The 19,911-nt window shown below is 39.2% G+C and overlaps 1 protein-coding gene across 1 annotated transcript in view; it reads left to right on the forward strand.

The window, feature by feature from the left end:
* The first annotated feature begins 7,674 nt into the window (after positions 1–7,674).
* The window catches only part of TLK1 (tousled like kinase 1), a 118,742-nt gene continuing 106,505 nt past the window's right edge, over positions 7,675–19,911 (forward strand). Inside the window, exon 1 of the mRNA XM_081143360.1 lies at positions 7,675–8,555. Within this exon, the coding sequence (XP_080999486.1) occupies positions 8,417–8,555 (139 nt within the window). The 5' untranslated portion in view covers positions 7,675–8,416. The remainder of the gene's footprint in view (positions 8,556–19,911) is intronic.

Below are 19,911 nucleotides of genomic sequence, written 5' to 3' on the forward strand. Positions count from 1 at the left end.
CCTATGGTAAATTAAAAGATGCTGTTTTAGCCTGGCCGGTATGGCTCAGTGGTTGTCAACCCATGCACCAAGAGGTTGCAGGTTCAATTCCTGTTCAGGCACATGCCAAGGGTTTTGGGCTTCATACCCAGTAGGGGGGGGGGGTGCAGGAGGCAACCAATCAATGTTCTCTCTCATTGATGTTTCTCTCTCTCTCTCCATCTCCCTTCCTTTCTCTGAAATCAATAAAGATAAATATATATTTTAAATTAAAAAAAAAAATGTTGTTTTAGGAGCGTTAGAAAGTGAGTTGAGGCTTCCAAAAAAAGGGAAAAAGGGGGAGGAAAGTAAAGATTGATCTAGACTACATGAAACTGAAGATATAAAAAAAATAGGAGTCTTAAGTTGATACATGGAATAGATCCAGACTCCAATGAATAAGTTTTGAATCTTGAAAAGGTAATAATAATTTAGATGACTTTTTTTCTTTTCTTTCTTTTTTCAAAAATTTATTTTAGAGATAGAGGAAGGGAGAAGGTGAGAGAGAGAGAAACATTAGTTCTTTGCTCCCCACACACGCCCCAACCGGGGATCAAACCCAAAACCTGGGTATGTGTCCTGACCAGGAATAGATCCTGCGAGCCTTCTGTGCACAGGACAGCGCTACAATGAATGAACCACATCAGCCAGGGCTGGATCACTTTTTGATGCATTTCAAGGCCCAGCTAAAATTACTCCTCATTTAGGAAGCCTCAAATGTGATCTCTCTTGCCTTTATATTCTCCCATTTATCTACTTCACTTCTAGCATGGATCATTTTCTGCTTTGGACGGCAGTCACTTGCCTTACTGCTCTTTGCTCATCCCCTCTAAGCTCCACACCTGACTCACCTCTGCACTCCCACAGCTCCTGGTAAATTGCTGTACCCCAGGTAGGTGCTCACCAAGGATTTCCTGAAACAAACATTTATCAGTTCATAACTGTTTCCAAACTGATGGATCTATCGATTACAAACCACCCTTAAACAACTTTCTCCTCTAAGTTCCCCAGATGAACAACAGTTAAGTAGGTAACTATTTACTTGACTTTCTCATAGTGGCAGTTTTAGAAATTTCATTGTAAGTCTTAAGACACTGCTTTCTTCCCTTAAGAAATCACCATTGATTTCCCCTTATATTAACAGCATTTTCCTTAAAAAAGAAAAATACTCTTTCTCATTTTCTTATAAAATAACAAATTTATTTCCCCTTAAGTGTGTGTATATAAATACTTAGAATCACAAAGGGCAGTTTATTTTTTCTAAAAAAATTTTTTTAACTTTTTATTGTTAAGTGTACAGTTTGATGAATTTTCACAAACTAAACACACACTTCTAACCAGCATCTGCATTAAGAAACACATTATTATTTGCATCTCAGAAACTCCCCTCTGGCTTTATGGTGGCATTTTGATTTCTCTTTGGGAAGAAAGGAGAAGAAATGCTCATCAATATCTGACATTTTTGTATTGTTTTAAACTTTCTAAATATGTATGAGGTTCTATATGTCTCTACTTATTTTTACCATGTATCTAATTAAGACATTTTAGCACTTATGTTATATTTGCTGGGAAAGCATTAAGTAATTTTGTAAGTCTTTAAGCTATGCAGTTGGAAAGATATTGTCAAAAACCAAGGATGTTTGATATTAATTTTTGTGAAAAGAAACTTCAATTTCTTTGCCTACAAAAAAAAAAATCCTATTACAAAAAAATCCTATTACAAAAAGTCCAGCCTAAGGTTTTGGGAATCTTTGTTCTTCCCTGTAATGTGACTGAATTTATATTTTTGGTTTGATTTCATCAGTAAAATTTAGGATGAGTGAAGTAGAACACTAGATTACAATTGTTTTTTGTGTTTTCTTAGTCACTTTTCTAAGTAGATTGCTTTGTTAAGAGATACATTGTTGATTTTTAAGTCTACTATATGAGCACTATTTCCTTGCTGTACTTTGTTTTTGTAAACATTTCGTAATATGCATGTCTTTGGAGGACAGCTTCTAGTGGACTTTGGGGGAGGTAATATTGTTCTAAAGTTAATTATAATTTTTTTAACCTCAGGCAAAATGAATCAGTTTTGAGAATCTAGTAATTCCAGTTTTTGTTATATATAGACCAAGTCTTCCCCCATCCCCAAATGAGTTGATAAACCTGAAGGAAACCATTTCCATTGAAAGAGAGCAGTCGAAGTGTCATCTAGCCTAATATACACAAAACTCTGGAACTATCTCTGCAGGGATTTGGAAACCTAAATCTTTAAGCAGTGGTTTATGAATTGGGCAGGGCAGGTAGAGCGAACTAAGTGAGATGAGAATTCTTCACAATCCAATACAATGAAGTCAGTTGTCTAAGCATTTATCAAAAAAACTGTTGAGGAACCCTAGCCCCTGTAGCTCAGTTGGCTGAGCATTGTCCTATGCACCTATAGATCACAGGTTTGATTCCCGGTCAGGCCACATGCCTGAGTTTTGGACTCAATCCCCAGTAGGGGGCATGCAGGAGGCAGCTGACTGATGGTTCTCTCTCATCAATGTTTCTCTCTCTCCCTCTCACTTCCTTTCTCTCTTTCTCTCTCACCAATAAAAATATATTTAAAAAACAACTATTGAGGTGACATGTTATATTGGTAGGGTAGGCATCTTGAGAGCCCCTATCTCTGTGAATACATTTGGGCAAAGAAGGAAATCAAACCTGGGGGTGAATCCAGGCAGAGGCACCATGGTGGGCATCTTAGTTGACTCTGATAAAAAGGCCCAGAACTCCTCATTTCCTAAACATTTGTAATGTAACATTACGTACATATAAGAATAGATTTAATACACTCATATAGTTTAAAGAAAAATAATAAGACAAACATACTCGACCCCACTTAACAAGTAGCGAGCATGTTTGTTGATGCTTTGGAAGCCCCTGTGGGTTCTCCATGATCACATCCCCCCTTTCCCTGATGGAAGTAACGAACCACTCTGATTTCCGCTTCTCATTCCCTCGCCTTTTTTCTTTCCAGCTTTGCCACATACATATTCCCAATATATTATTTAGTTTTGAATGTTTCTGAATGTGTATAAATGGAACCAAACTGATTTCACCCTTTTTTAACTTGTTCTTTTAAATTAGCATTATGCTTGTGAGCATTTTAATCGTTGCGTAGCATCCTATCGTGTGAATATACCTAACTGTATCCATTCTCTTGTGGATGGACATTTGGGGGTTTCGTTTGGGGCTGCTACAAACAGGAGCGCTATGGCTTTTCTTGTTCTTACCTCCTGGCGCACATGAGAATTCCTCCAGGATACAGTCTTTGGAAGGAATTGCCAGGTCATAATATCTTCAACTTTACTAGGTAATACCTCATTAATTATTTTTTGCTTAGTTCAAAAGGGCTGGGGTTGCCAGATTTAGCAAATAAAATCATAGGATGCTCAGTTAAATTTGAATTTCACATAACAACAGATAATTTTTTTTAGTACAAGTATAATCCATACAAAATTTATATTTCATCTGACAACTCTAACAAGGTCGATAAACTTTGCCAAATCACAAACACTGGGCAGTGAAGGGTAAGCGTGGGGGTGGGGTGGAGTATTTGGCCCTTTCTTCCTCTGCTAGAGTGGCCCACCCAGTTGTTTGCCAGCAGGTTAGCTCAGGGGGCTCCAGTGCTTGCTAACTAGCTGCATGGTTAATTGACTGGCTCATAACACTTGGGTTCGGCACCGACTGTATCCAGGGAGGTGCTAGATGTTGGGAATACAACTGAAAACATGACAGACAACGTCCTTGCCCTCCTTAGGTTTTAGCCAAGGTGGAGAAATGGAGGACAGTAAGGCAATGATCTGTGTACCACGGGAACAATGGTGTGCTGGTGAGGAGGCCTGGATTTGTAGCTTTTGCTGACTCTGGAGTCATAAATACTTTTACTATGGCCAATTTCAAGCTACCAATGTGACATCATTGAACTGAGTTGGGCTAGATGTACACAGTCTGCTCTCTGGGCAGTAGGAACTGGCTCCGGCATTCCACTGTATAGAGAGTCCTTAGAAGGGCCACTTCATCCAGTCTCTGCCCTCGTTTCTGATTGGTCTGGGGGGAAGGGGCGTAGACATTATTTCCTTAAATGTAGAAGGAATAAAATGTTAAATGGTTTAAAATATATTTATTATATTTATAATATTGGATGCTTTGTAAATATTTTTCCTATGGTATATAAATAGAAGTCTAATAAACATAGCTGTAAATTATGATGATTTGTCTACAGATCACAGTTCATAGCTCCCCTTCTGTATATGACCTTCTAGCTGGAGACCCTTGAAGACCTCTCCTGCATTACTCCCTTACCTGTATCCCAGCTCATTAATCCTCACCAGTCATTCATTCCACAAATACTGACAGAGTGAGCCCTTGGTCTGTTCCACACACTGTCCTGGGGGCTTGAGTTCCTGTCATCATAGAGCACTCAATTCACAGAAAGAACATTTTCCTGTCTCTTCCAAATTCTTCCTAGGCAGATTTACTGCACTCTCCTTCCACTTGCACAGTTCACATCTGTGTTTTCATGCTGACTTTCTTTCTGGGAATATTTCCGCAAGAAAGCTTGCCACAACCCTTTCCAATCATCTTTTCTTTCCTTTCCTGAGATTTCTCTTTCATCGCAGAGTCACAGTTGTTCCTTTCTATCTGAATCAGGACTCTCCTGACTTTTCTGTATCTCTTCCTTTTGTGCAAGCTATCACTCTAGCAAACATTTTTTTGAATGCCTATATACTAACCAATATGTGGGGGAACCTCTACTTACCACTTACTAGTTTTCATTAATCATAATCATTTTATAGAATTACGTATTTGCACAGTTTATGTTCAGGCCCTTTGAAAAGTTAAATTACTTAAGAAATACATGAGCCGCCCTGGCTGGTGTGGTTCAGTTGGTTGGGCATCGCCCCTTGCACCGAAAGGTTGCTGGCCAGTCAGTGCACATACCCAGGTTTCAGATCCCTGGTAGGCTGTATGCAGGAGGCACCTGATTGATGTTTCTCTTTCTCCCTCTCTTCCCTCCTCTCTCTCTAAAAAAGCAATTAAAAAAATTTTTAAAGCCTGGTCGGGCGTGGCTCAGCAGTTGAACATCCACCTGGGATCCAGGAGATCACGGTTTGATTCCAGTTCAGGGCACATGCCTGGGTTGTGGGCTTGATCCCCAGTCGGGGTCGTGCAGGAAGAAGCCGATCAATGACTCTCTCATCATTGCTGTTTCTCTCTCTCTCTCCCTCTCCCTTCCTCTCTCTGAAATCAATAAAGATGTTTAAAAAAAACTTTAAAAAGGACTCATTGTATAAAATTTTAAAAAGAAGAGGAAATAATGATGTCATTTCACAACCTACAGCTAGGCATTATTAACTTTTTGGGGGGCATCCATGCAGTTATTTGTTAAGTATACTTACAAACTGGCATCATACCCACTTTTTCATTTACTGTACTGTGAAAATTTTACCTTTTTCAGTGTTCTTTAAAGACATGATTTTAAATGATGGCATGACATTTCATTTTCAGGCTAAGCCACGCATGGTTTATTTAATTAGTTCCCTGTTGCTGGCAGTAGCCTCTTTATAAGTACGTTAGTGTGGACTATCTTTATCTTTAAGAAAGCAAGAATCAATCATTTAATTGTCCTTCCTCAGCAGCATTCATAACAAACGTGTAGCTAAAGTAATTGGATTAAGTATGTGCTGTGACCCCCCCTAGTTACCGTTTAAAATGAAAGGAGTCAGTCTGCAAACAATAAAACCCAGATTGGTATAAAGGTAACCAGAAGCTCTGGAGAGAGTTGGAAGATAACCTCTCACCTCTTTGGTGAGAGGAGCTGAGCTCTGTATTAAGTCTTGGAATTGTTAGGAGCTCTAGAGGTCACCTCGTGACTAACTTCTTTTTTGTAGATGAGGAAATTGAATCACGGATTGTTACCTGCTGGGACTAATACCCAGATCTCTAGACTTCCTTCCTGTCCTGTGCTCTTTTCACCACAACCAGCTGACTAAGCTAACTCTTAAAATACAGAGAGCATATTTACATACATTTACTTACATGTTGTCATAGAAACTGTTTCCCCGTCTAGTGCATGTACTTTGGTTAAAAAAAAAAAAGTAATGGTAAGGTCTTAGGTATGTATGTATTCAAGAAAAGAAAACCACTTAATAGCAAAAAACAAAAAATTGTAAACAATGCAAAAGTTCATCAGCAGGTGAATGGGTAAGTCAAGTGTGGGATATTCACACAATGGAATACTCCGCAATAAAAAGAAATGAACTATTGATAAATATAGCAATGTAGGATAATCTCAAAATAATTCTGTTGAGTAAAAGAAGCCAGACAAAAGAGTACAAGCTGTATGATTCCATTTATCTGAATTTCTGGAAAATGCAAACTAACCTAAGTGACAGAAAGCAGTCTGTGGTTCCTTGGGGATGGGGGTGGGGTGGAAGAGGGACCTCAAAAGGGTAGAGGAAACTTTGGAGGCTGGTGGATACACTCATTATCTGGACTGCAGAAGTAGTTTCAGGAGTGTAGGCACGTCAAAACTCATCAAACTGCCCATTTTAAATATGTGCAGTTTATTGCATGTCAGTTATCTCTCACTAAAGTTGTTTAATTTGTGAGATCTACCTACTAAGCTTGAAAAACAGCATAAGACTGGAAACTCACTGAAGAGTCTGAAGCATAAGAAAACTAAAATTACTTCTGCAGATAACTGACAACCACGGTTCTATTCGAGTAAGACAGTTTATCTGAACAGAAAATTACTGTAAGAAATGCAAAGTCATAAAAATAAAAGCGACACTTTGTCCCCCTGGCAATCATGCCATTTCCTCACGCCTCTACAGTTGCTCTGTATCATAATCTCCTGTGTTCTATTCAATTTGGGGTTTTTAAAGAGAGCAATAACCTTGTTGTATTTTTCCTAAAGGATTAGACTGCTCTATTATGTACAAGATGCCCAGTCCCTGGTATCTTGTACATATGTGGGTGTGTAAAAAGCTACACTGTATCTATAAACGTAAGCAAATGCTGTTATTTCGCTTTGAGGTTTTGTAGTCGGGACTCAGCAGCAGCACTGGAAACAAATTGGAACTTTCTAGAAACCATACTTTCTTCTACAAGATGAACATTGGACAGCTTCCCTAAATGTGTGAATTCAGTAATCAAACTTGTCTTTTTAGATTTTTCATTTATCGTTTTAAAATAGAGAAGTGCTATACAACACATGCGGTGCACAACATCGGTAAAGATTCAGTTTTAGAAAACATTCATAAAGTTTCATTTCCACACTCCACCCCCAACTTATTTTCTTAGCTTTTATTCGGTAATCACTCCCATTCTGCGGACGGGGAGACGCACAGTAGTGCTCGTGGGTTTTCTGTGTGTTTTTTTTTGCACAGCAGAGATGGGTAAGAGGAGCAACGCTCAACTTTTCAGTTCCATTTTGAGACACGATCACAGCGAACTCCTGACGAACGACAGCCCGGCGCGAGCAGAAGCAATTCTCCCCAGGCAGGGTGTGGGTCGGGATCCGGGCGCGCTTCCGCGGCGGCGGGGAGTCAGGTGGCAGCCGAGCGGGAGCCGGAGCCAGAGCAGCGCGGCGGGGGCGCGTGCGGGGCGCGCCTCCCTCCGGCCGGCGCGGGGAGGTGGCTCCGGCGCACGGGAGTCCGCCGGCCCGGGGCTCCCGCGCCCGGCCGCGATCCGCGGGTGCGCCAGGGGCGCCCGCATCTCCTCCCTCGCGCGCTCCCTCCCTCCCACCCCCCCGCCCCCAACCCCTGGCAGGTCCCTCCCCCAAGCCTGCTCCCGCGGCCGCCGCCGCCGCCACCGGAGGCTCAGGAGCCTCGCGATAGTGTTTGCACAGGCGGCGCGTGACGCCGCCGCCGCCGCCGCCGCCGCCGCCTGTAACTGATGCAGAGGTTACCCTGCCGCCTCAGCCGCCACCCACCGCCCGCCGCTGCCGCCACCCGGGCGACGCCGGGGGCCGACGCACTGCAGAGGTGCCGGCAGGTTCCGCCCGCGGAAGTCTCCTCGTCCGGCGCAGCCCGCGCTCCGCCCGCGCTCGGACGCCGGCACCGGCGGACGCCCCCTCGACGCCTCCGCCGCCGCGCTCTTTCCCTCCGCCTCTTCTCCGGCGCGCCCGCCTGCTCCCTGGCGTCTCCCCCCTCTCCTCCTCCCCGTCCCCTCTCCTCCCCTCACCTCTTCCCTCTCCACCTCCCCCCTTCTCGGCTTCCTTCCCCCATCCCCTTGGCTCTCCCCTCCCTGCCCTCGCTCTCTAGCTCGCCCTCAGCGCGGCCCCCGCCATGACGGAGGCGGGTGCCGGTGCCGTTGCCGCCGCTGCCGTCGCAGGGGGGGAGTCGGGTTCCCAGAAAGTAGCTTGATGAGTGTCCAAAGTAGCAGTGGAAGTTTGGAGGGGCCGCCATCTTGGTCCCAGCTCTCCACGTCTCCAACCCCGGGCTCGGCGGCGGCGGCCAGGTCCCTGCTGAATCACACGCCGCCATCCGGGAGGCCCAGGGAAGGTAAGCACCGTCGCGCCCGCGCCCGCTCGAGGGCCTCCCCTCCCGTGCCGGGGTCCCCGCGCCCCCTCTGTCTCCTCCCCTCGACCTCGGGGTGGGGGATGGTGGCGAGGTGGACGCGAGGCCGCCCGGCTCCGGGGAGGTAGTGCGCTGGCTGTGGGTGGTGGTTCGCGGGTGGCGGAGGAGACCGACGAGGGGCTGCGCGGTGGCTGGAGGGGACGGGGCGAGGCGAGGCGCACACACTCGTCTGGGGTTCTTAGGAGTCGGTCCTCCTAGGGTGGGAAGCCTCCCCCCGGACGCGAGCCCCTTTCTGCTCCATTTGCTAGTACACTCAGTACTCTTAACCTCCTGGCCTCCGGTCTCTGGTGGGTTTTCCCTCCCGTTGAAGCATTCATCCTCGAGCCCCCTCCCCTTCCCTCGCGCACTCCTCCCATAGAGGCGGTCCTCGCTCCGCGAGCTTTGCTGCTCAGGACCTGGAGGATGTCCCTCGTTTGCAGGGTCTCTGCCCTTTCGGGAGAGCCGCTGAAATTATCAAAGCCGACTTTGATCCCTTGCCTGGCTCCCTAGAGCAATTTAGAGGATAGACTGACTGTCTGGTGGGCAGGCTTTGAAAACCACCGCTTCAGATGGTTGCAACTTTCCTTCGCTATCACCTCCTGTGTGTTTAGTACGTTATCTCGTTACAGCAAGTCGGCTACTGTTCTTCTCTGACAGGGTCGTGGGTTTTGTGGGAAATATCTGCGTAAAGGTTACTGCAACACGCACCAGATCGGTTACAATTGTTTTCTAAGTTTTTGGCTTCTTGCATGTAAGTGTGCTGCCACCAGATGTAGCAGTTACACAGCTAGTAAGACACCGGAGTGCTTTTGACTAAAATTTCAACTTGCTGTATTTAACTTTAAGTGTACCACATAAAATGAAATTTGGGAGAACACGCATTTATGGGGAAAGAATAAATGTGCATGGAATCGCGTTTAACGCTCTTTTGTCTGGAAAACATTGAGCGGTATTCATCAGCAATTGGGAAATGGGTTGTTCATTCCCAGTTGTGTCACACAAGGAGATTGTAGCCACCTTTTCAAAAAAAAAAAAGCTGTCTGGCAGTCCAGTAGTCCAGCGAATCATTTAAAGAAACCAGAAGCTTTGATTTGTGTAGAATCGGTGGGATTAATTTATTTAGAAAATATTTGTCAGTTTTTACTAAGAGCCTTGACGATTGTTAATCAAGTGTTTTGTGCCCTGAATTCACTGGTTCCGGCATAGCATTCTTTGTCATTTTGTTCCTGTGAGCATGTGTGAAAGTGACAATAGGCTCAAAGATTGGCATGAATTTGCTCTAGAAAATTCATGGGAAGGTTTGATTTATGGCATCCATTAAACATGCTGAATACATTGACAGACATTTTCCCCTTTCCATCTCACCCCCGACACTGAGTTGTGATTATTAGAAGATAAAAGTTTATTTGGTGATTTTTTTTTTTTTTGCGTTTGAAGATTTGTAAACGAATGTTTTAAAATCTAATTTGTAAATAGAGCAGTTGGCACTTTCAGCTTTTACGTTTGTCTGTAGTTTCATTAATAATGCTTAATGAAAGTGTTATGAATGATAGTATAATGAGTGAGAGTAAATGATGGTTTTGGGAAAGACTCCTTTTTTCAAGGCTATCCCTTTTTTCATGCGTTCATTCATTTCTTAAATATTGAGCCATTTTTGTAAGCTTGGTGCTGTACTGGATACTGAGGATATAGTGTTGAATTGTTCATCTGTAACACCTGTTACTAGTATTAGTAATGTGGGGGCTGCAAAATATAGATTGTGAGTTTCTGAGGTTCAACTTTAGTTTAAAAAACTTCTCTACTATTCTGCACTTTTCCTGATGTTTGAAACATTTGAGGGATTGGAATAATTTAGCTTGAACTTCCAAATAACCAGAATTTTCCCAGCAGTTTAAATTATCATAGATTTTTATGTTATTTAAACCAGTGAGCCTTTGTTAATTAATGAAATATCAGGACATGCTTTTACGAAAGTTATACTTCACCCCAATTTACCTGTATGACCACAGTGGTATATTTCTTTTTGACCAACTGACATGTAAGTTAAAATTGTGTTATCCCTTCTAGGGTTATATATTAATCTTGAAGCTATAGTCTCAGCTTTCACTAATGCTAACAGGAATTGCATATATTAAGCCGCAGGTATCAAGGTGGAGACATTTTCTATTGCGTGGAATTTCAGTTTTTACTTTAACGAGTGTTTAGCATCTTTTCCAGGTATATATTTAGTATGTTGTATACATTGATGTTAATTGAGAGAACTTTTGACTTCTGGTGACTGCTAGTAAGAATTGTTACTGTAAATGAACTTGAATGTATCTATCAAGGAGAGAACAAACCCTGTTTCTTGAAAAACTGAGCCAATTTAATGTAATATATAATAGGAAATTTTAAACTTAAAAGAGATACACATGAATAGTCACACATATGAAGGTTATATATGTGTTGAACTTTTAAGCAAACTTAACTTTGAAAATGGGTTATTTTTAAAGATGTGACATAAGTAGCTGTAAAAATTATTTTGAAATTTTGATATATTTGAAACCCAGATATTCTAAGCTGATTATTTTTAATGCTTCATATTTTGGCTTTCTTCCTCCCTTTCTCACCCAACTCTCATTATCATATTAATGCAGTTTTACTTAATTACAAGTAAAATACACTCTTAAATATTCTAAGATTTAGGAATTGATTAGAATTTAGGGATTTGTATAATATAGTATAGACTACTTTTTTTCTTGGGAGTCCCAAACTTTTCCTTTATTAATCTTGGAAGTTCTCTGAGAGATTCTCAGGACGTAGTTACTAATTTCATGTTGGATCTTTTAAACCTATGATCTCCTATTTTGTCTTTTAATAATCCTTTTAAGGAGGTGGGAAGTTAGGAAATTGAGTACATTTTCAAATAAAGGTCACTTTTGCTTTGTTGAGGCCTCAAAACTTATAGCTTCTTACTGGCTAGATGAGCAGTTGGGGTTTTATTTTTGTTTTAGTGTATCAGTACGTGGGTACTTTTGAATGGGTTATTGCTAAGAGTCAAATTAATGATTATACAAAAGACTTGTATTTTTTTTTGTTTGTTTCATATTACCAGATATGAATAATATGCTTTACTTTTATGTAAATAGTGAAAGTAGTTTGGTTAAAAAGATAATATCACAGCATAATTAAACTGTTGCTTTCTGTTTCCATATTTACAGACTGCATCCCTTAAATAGAAGAATTAAAATATTTGACTCGAGATGACTGAGTAATAATACTTGTAGGGAGATGTTAAAAATAAAGGTGTACCAGATGGCCCTTTAATTTCTTGAAGTCACTAACTGAAAGATGATAGGGATTTAAGGATTCTAGCTCATGAATAGATATGCTGTAGGGTAGGTATATTTCTTTTTGACCAACTAGCATGCAAGTTAAAATGATGTTAGTCCTCTCTAAGGCTTTATATTCATCCTGAAGTTGTAGTCTCACATTTCACTCATGCTAACAGGAATTGCATATGTGAATTCCCAGCTATCAATATGGAGATGGTTCAGAGGCACATTTACATGTTAGAGGAGGGAAAGAGAAAAGAGAGAAACCCAGGATAGTTAGAGGTCTGGGAATCTGCCCCTGAGAAATAGGCTTGCTTTAGCCTATTTGGTCTCAGGACCTCTTGACTCTCAAAAAAATTATTGAGGATTCCAAAGAGATTTTGTTTATGTGGGTTATGTCTATTAATATTTACTATATTAGAAATGAAATCATTTAAAAGTATTTATTAATTTATCTAAAAATAACATATTAACAAATTTTTTAACTTATGATAAATATTCTAAAACAAAAACTTTAGTGAAATTAGTGGCATTGTTTTATATTTTTACAAATCAATTTAATTTCTGACTTAGTAGAAGACAGCTGGATTTTGCTTCTGCTTTCAAAAGTCTGTTGTGATTGTTTTGATTGAAGTATGTGAAGAGAATCCAGCTTCACATAGGTATGTAGTTGGAAAAAGTAAGCTTTTAATAGTTTTTTGAGAAGTTGTATATATTAATTTTTAATATTACACCAAAATTCGACAAGTGCCGGTTTATTTAAAGGATTACTTGCACTGTGGAGATACATTGTATTCCAGAAGTGTCTACAGGGCCCAGAAGATATCTATGGACCATACATTTAGCCTAAAGAAGAGACTACTTAAAAGATGGGAAACGTGATAGCTGTTTTCATTCAGGTATTTCAAACACAAATAGAAGAGAGAATAAATTTATTCTGTTATTTTAAAAGGCAGACCAGCAGATGGAAGTAAGGAAGGCATAGATGGAATTCACTATAATTTTTTGACAAGAATGTAAGAACTGTATAGCAGCTAGACTTACCCAACAACGTTAAAGAACTGCCTCTTGAAGTATTTCGCTGTAAGAATTTAAAAGCAGACTACAGGGACATTTTAGGGGGAGACAGAGATAAATTCTGTAGATTCTTATTTTGGGTACTATTGGATTAAGTTACTTAAGGTCCCATCCAATTTAAAAATGTAAGCATTCTCTGATTCTTTGAAAATCCCTAAATATAGTTAAACTGTACTTATATATCCATGAATGTTTTTGAATATTCTCCTAAGTCAGTAGTATGAAGCTATTGTTGACTTTATTACTATTTTGCATTTTTATTATGCTTTCCTCTGAGGTTTTTCCTGTATTTTTTGGAATCAATCCTATCAGTCTTCCTGAAATCTCTCTAAGTTCCCTGTGAAATATAATAAGCTTTGAAGACATTTTAGGGAATCAGATGCTGCTAATGATACAGTATAGTAGAGTTGTAATATATTTGGGCACAGAACTTTAGAATACTGCTGGGGGGCTAATTTTCAATTTTGATATAAACTATCAACAGTCTGTATAGTCTTTTACTTGTAATTGTTTATGTGATTGCAGAAGTAATATGCTTAATCTGTTCTAATGGTTTTAAAGCTAGAGACTCTGAAAAGAGGACATATGAAGGAAAAGTATTTAAATTGATCTCTCTTGAATTTAAAAATGTATGTTAAAGACATAAATAAAATAATTCTAATTTTCATCTTATTCAGAGCATTATTCATGTAATATTTATCATTACCTATAACAATTCACATTTTTTTGTTTTTAATCCTCACGTGAGGATATGTTTATTGATTTTAGAGAGAGAGGAAGGGAGAGAGAGAAAAAGAAACATCGGTTGCCTCCTGTATGCACCCCTACCAGGGATTGAACCTGAAACCTAGGTATGTGTCCTGACGGAGAATCCAACTGCAACCTTCTTGGTTTACCGGATGACGCTCCAGCCAATTGAGCCACCCAGCTGAGGCAACAATTCACATTTTAATTTTATATGGAACATAATCTCTTCTGTGAGTTGTATTGAAAGGTTAGATTTTAGGTGGTGGGAAGTTGGGCATAAATTCTATAGCTTTCTTGAGGTCAACTTAATAAATGTAAGTGACATACAGCTGGAGACTTTTTGTACTTGTTCCATTTCGATTTAAAGCTCATTTTCTGTAGAAGAGACATAGGAATAAGTCACTTAATTTTATGAAATCCTTTATGCATGTTAATAATTTCCAAAAATCTTAGAATAATTTAGAGGAGCAGTGTTCTAACGGAGAAGAAGCAGTATGGTACAGATGAGAAAGTGCATCATTGATTGTAGTTGGAATCCAAGTGTATGGTACAGATGAGAAAGTGCATCATTGATTGTAGTTGGAATCCAAGTGTAATCTCTGCTTTGCCATTAACTGGCTGTGTAACCTTGGGCAAGTTGCTTCTCTTTGCTTCAGTTTCATAAAATGAAAATTATAGAACAGAATGGGGCCTTGGAAGCAAGCAAGTCTAAACCTCTCATTTTATTGATGAGGAAACTTAGATAATTTTTCCAGGCTTTTACTATAAGAGAGTTGGGAGCAAAATTCAGGTGTCTGACCCTCTCAACTTAGTGCTTTTTCCATTATATTTTGTAGCTTCTTTTCATTTGTAAAGTGAAGGGATTGGATTTGAGACTCTCAAACCTCTACCAGCTGAAAAGTGTTATTCTTTTAACATTAGTCCCAATATAATTAACTAGAGGGAAGTTTGTGTAGTGGGGAAACGTTTTTGAACAAGCAGTGTGACCTTTTCAGGGTTATGATTTGGTTTGTTAGGAGAAGATAGTCATCTTTGTTATTACCAAAAGGTTTTTACGTTTAGGAGCATGATAAATAGCATGGTGGGCCCAGCCCCGCGTGGCTCAGCGGTTGAGCATCTATCTACCTAGGATCCAGGAGATCGCCGTGCGATTCCCAGTCAGGGGACATTCCCGGGTTGCGGGCTCAATCCCCAGTCAGGAGGCAGCCGATCAATGACGACTCTCTCACCATTGATGTTTCTATCTATCTCTCTTTCTCTCTCTGAAAATCAATAAAGATATATTTAAAAAAAAAAAAGTGTGGTGGGTGATCTTGTTTTTTTAATGTTCTATATTCTAAAACACTGTTTTGAATATATCAATAACTATGTAAATTACATAAACAACAGTGTGGTGCTCTGAAGTTAATTTTGGTGATTGTTCCTCAGAAATTATTTCTGGACTATTTGCCGCCCTGAGTTAGGTGCCTCTGTTTCTTAGTGTCTTATAGGATTGTTTATTTCATAGCACCTCCATCATGCTCCTTTTGATTATAGTTTTATTTATGTTGCCTACTAGACAGAAAGGTCTTGAATTCAGAGACTGTTTTGTTCATTTCTACGTTCTCAGTATGTAGTAGGTAGGATGTCCTCTATAGACTTGGCATCCAACAGAAAATTTTGTTGAAGACTGTTAAGTTTTCTTTAAAATGGAGTGATTTCTGTATTTTAATATGTACATATTTAACATTCAGGAAGATGCTTATTTTAGTAATTCTCAGGTAAATTAGGTTTTAGAGAGGAATATAGCAGTAACAGTAGTAGCTGAAATTTGTTGTTTGCACATGTTAATTCATTTAATTCTCATAACTCTGAGATATATTCAGTTATTCTCATTTTACGGGTGAGGAAACTGAAGCACAGAGATGTGAAGAAGTTTGCCCAGTGTGACACAATATAGTAAATGTTAGTGCTGAGATTTGAACCAAGTGTGCATTTTAATTACTAGAATATATTGCCTAAAGTACAGAAATTTGGTTTTGGTTAATTTCTTGTTTTTCCTTAGCAAATTTAATTTACTAACCAGTCTCTTAGGCTCATTCAGTTTACCTTTAAACTTTCATTATTTTTTTTTACATGAGTTTTACACATGTGTGAAGATAAGATTAAAAAGCACACACATTAAAAATCTAAAACCAAACAACCCAATTTAGAAAGTTATACCAGCTGTGCAAACCTTACTTACATTTCATATTTTCAGATATGGTTAGTGGGAAATGTTAGAGGTACACTAATGAAAAATCTTATTTTCATGTTCAATCTGAATTGGAATGTCATTTTACCTTAATATTTTGGCCTCATAAGCCCACCACAGCCATAACAAACATCAGGAGTAGTCCAGTTACTGTGGAGGCTTTCTAACCTGGTACAGAAGGCTCAAATGCGTTACTTGGGATCTTTGACTTAGTGTTCAATATGGGCAGGGAAAGGAGGCTTGAAGCTCAATTTACAAGCTCATCTATAAGCAATATTTTTTAAACACTTAGTTTTAGTTACTTCATTGCATACAAAACAAATCCCTTGGTAACATTTATTATTTAGTAAATATAATGAGAATCAGAATTTGAATGGGTTGATAGAAATTCAAAGCATAGTGTGGAAAGATGTGTAGAGCTGACCCAGGTGGTTAGGATGTGAAACATCTTCTCAGTGTCTTCATTATTAGGTTTGAAACTGTGAATTTCAAAAAGACATTATACCTATATTTAAGTAAAAATGCTTATATTCTACAAAACTGCATTAAAAAACCAATTGTGAGTGGTTTGAGGAGGTAGCTTATAATACTGGTTCTTCACTTACGTGGACTATTAAGAATTGGTTGTACTCATAAATTTGTGCCTTATCTGGAGAGAATGACAAACGTCTAGATTTATATTTTTAAGCTTTAACCTGGTACATGCTGATATTGTTAAATGTGGTATATTGTGTGATTTCATGATTTTTTAACACTATGTATGTGCTTTCTATCTGAGATGAATATAGTGCCACTGGGGAAGGTCGGTCATAGCTGTTTTCATGAAGCCAGTTCATTTTGTTTTTTGGTAAACTCTGTGTGCTTGCTTCTTTAAAAAATATAGTTTTTCCTTTTTCTGTTCATGGGTCTTTAAAAACATCACAGTAATTATATGGTTTAGTCAACTTTGTTACTTTTAAAATTTATTTATTTATCTCATTTATTTTAAAAATGCACATTTGGCCCGGCCAGGATGGCTTAGTGGTTTGAGCATCGACCTAGGATCCAGGAGATTGAGGTTCGATTCCCAGTCAGGGCACATGCCCAGGTTGTGGGCTTAATCCCCAGTATGGAGCATGCAAGAGGCAACCAATCAGTGACTCTCATCATTGATGTCTCTCTCTCTCTTTCCTTCTCCCTTCCACTCTGAAATCAGTAAAGACATATTAAAAAAACAAAACAGAACAAAAAATATGTGTCTGGTTCGAGGCACTTTGTAAATCGTAACTCATTTACTCGTAACAATCATATGAAATAAGTACTACTATATCCCTATTTTACAGATAAGGAAATTGAGGCACATGGAGATTGACATACCCAAGGACATATAGAGAATATGTAGCAGAGCTAGGATTCAGACTAGGTACCTGAGAACATTTTAAGTAACAGTTAGTATTGATTCTGTCAGCATTATAACATTGAATGGATGTACTGTAATTTACTTAGTTAACCATTTTTCTTTAGGTAGAGTTTTAGTCATGATTCTTTTGCTTACCTGTGATAAAAACTTAACACAGCTTTGGTAAATTAAAAAAGTAATTTATTGGTTCACATAACGGAGTTGTCTGTATGGAAGAACATGAAATGGCTTTGAAACAGCTTAGATCCAAAATCTCGAATAATGTCATTGAGCCTGTTTGTCTCCATTTTTGGGTTCTTCTAGCCTCTTGCTTCTGTAGTCTCAGACACATACCATTGTAGCTTAGCAATTACATTTGAAAGACAACTTCTCTTTTCTGGTGTCCACATGTCAGTTCTGGGTTGATGCTAATGTATTCTAATTGTCAGTTCCTTAACCAGTCATTGGGACCTGGGTGATGAAGTATGTGTATGGCAAGGTAGCCATTATGGCTGTCAGTAGGGTGAGTGAGGGAACCCACAAAAGCCATGGTTGACAGTCCCCTTAAAATCACATAGACTAGGTGAGTGGTAGTTTTCCTGAGAAAGGGGATCTTGTTGAACAAAAACAACTACTTCTATAGGTAGTTAGGTTATCTCTTTCTTAAAATTTCTTTTTAATTTTAATATTATATTTTGTCTATTATAGGTGATGATATAATGAATATCTTTGAGTAAAAGTTTGGGGTTTTTTAAGGCAATTTCCACTGATAGAATTTACAGGGCAAAAAGTATAAATCAATTTTAGGACTTCTGATAAATGTTGCCAGGTTATTATTGAAGGATTGTACTCATTTCATCAGTGCATGAAATGGGCATGTGTTTTTTTGACCTAGGTAGAGTTCAACTCATCCTAGGAATTACTGGGCTTGAATATTAACACAGTGCCTTGCATTTAACCAAAGGGTTGCAAACCTGATACTGAATATGTATCCGATCTAAATTACCAAATGCTTTATTATAATTTCTCTGGGCATTTCTCACTCTCGCTATTTAAATTTTTTTATTTTATTGTTTTAAACAACAACAGAACCAAAAGGCTAATAAGTTGCAGCACCCTGCAAGACCGTGGCCCCTACTCCTCTTGCCTTCCAGTGTCTCCCTACTCTGACCTAGTTGACAGCATTATACTTAGTTTTTGGATATTGATACCGTATTTTAAAAGCATTAGAAGGTTTGTGTAACGTATCAATGTAAGTAATAGTTACAAGCACATATTTGTTAGACCTGGGTTCCAGTTTGGGTTTTTGACACTTACTATGTAGTAACTTAACCTCCATGCCTCATCCATAGGTTTTCTTGATTGTAGGATAGGATAGTAATAGTAACTACTTCACAAGGTTGGGAGAACTAGATAGGAAATTGGTGGCGTATTAACCAGTGAGTATGTGTTAACTATAACTATTATACGTAGATATAATGGTGCTTTACAGTGTAAATTTTTTCTTGTTTGTTTAAATTACAAGACTAGGGAACAAGTACTATGTGGATAAAGATCCCAATGACCAGAGCAAACTTGACTTACGTGGATTGTCTCCCTGACCTGTTGAAGAATTCTAGCACAGTTGTGTCTGACAGATTTCAAATGGTGTTCTGAATGGATGCTGTCATCATTTTAGTTTTTGTAATTTTTTTATGGCTTGAGAATTGATCAAATTTATGAGACACACTTATAACATTTAAGCAAGCGCCAGGCACTTAGATTTGGATTAGCAGTGTTTGTGCTTTATCTGTGATATGCAGAAGTAGGCTTTAAAGTGCTACATTGAAAATTATAAAAGGGTCCTGCATTGTGTCTGTTCTTATTTGTACCAAGGAGAATGCTTTTTATTTTTTTAAATTGATTTGAGAGAGAGAGAGGTTGATGTGAGAGAGAAACATCTATCAGTTGTCTTTATGCCAACTGGGGATAAAGACCAGGGATCAAATCTATGACCTTTCAATGTAGGGGATGATGCTCCAACCAGCTGAGCCACACTGGCCAGGGCCTTATTTCTTTTCACTGTATAATATTGTGGCATTTATTTTATGCATATAATAATTTTTCTTCCTTTGAATTACTTCAGTGTAGATTTTAATGACTTGGTTAACTGGGCAAAAAGAGATGAATATATATATTTTTAAAATATATTTTTATTGATTTCAGAGAGAGGAAGGGAGATGGAGAAACAGAAACATCAGTGATGAGAGAGAGTCATTGATTGGCTGCCTCCTGCATGTCCCCTGCTGGGGATCAAGCCCCGCAACCGGGCATGTGCCCTGACCGGGAATTGAACCGAGATCTGGATCACAGGTCAATGCTCAACTGCTGAGCCACACTGGCTGGGCAGGAGATGAATATTTTGATGTTATTTAATGTGTATTGTCATTACTGTTTTTCCAGTAGGTAAACTAGGATTTTAAAGTCTATTATTGACTCTCAGAGATGAATCAGTTCTCAGAGTGTTAAGAGTTTTGTAGAAACTTTATTGGCATAGTTGATTCATTCAGCAAG

The sequence above is a fragment of the Miniopterus schreibersii genome (genome assembly GCF_964146895.1).
Source record: "Miniopterus schreibersii genome assembly, chromosome: 7".
Taxonomy (NCBI): domain Eukaryota; kingdom Metazoa; phylum Chordata; class Mammalia; order Chiroptera; family Miniopteridae; genus Miniopterus; species Miniopterus schreibersii.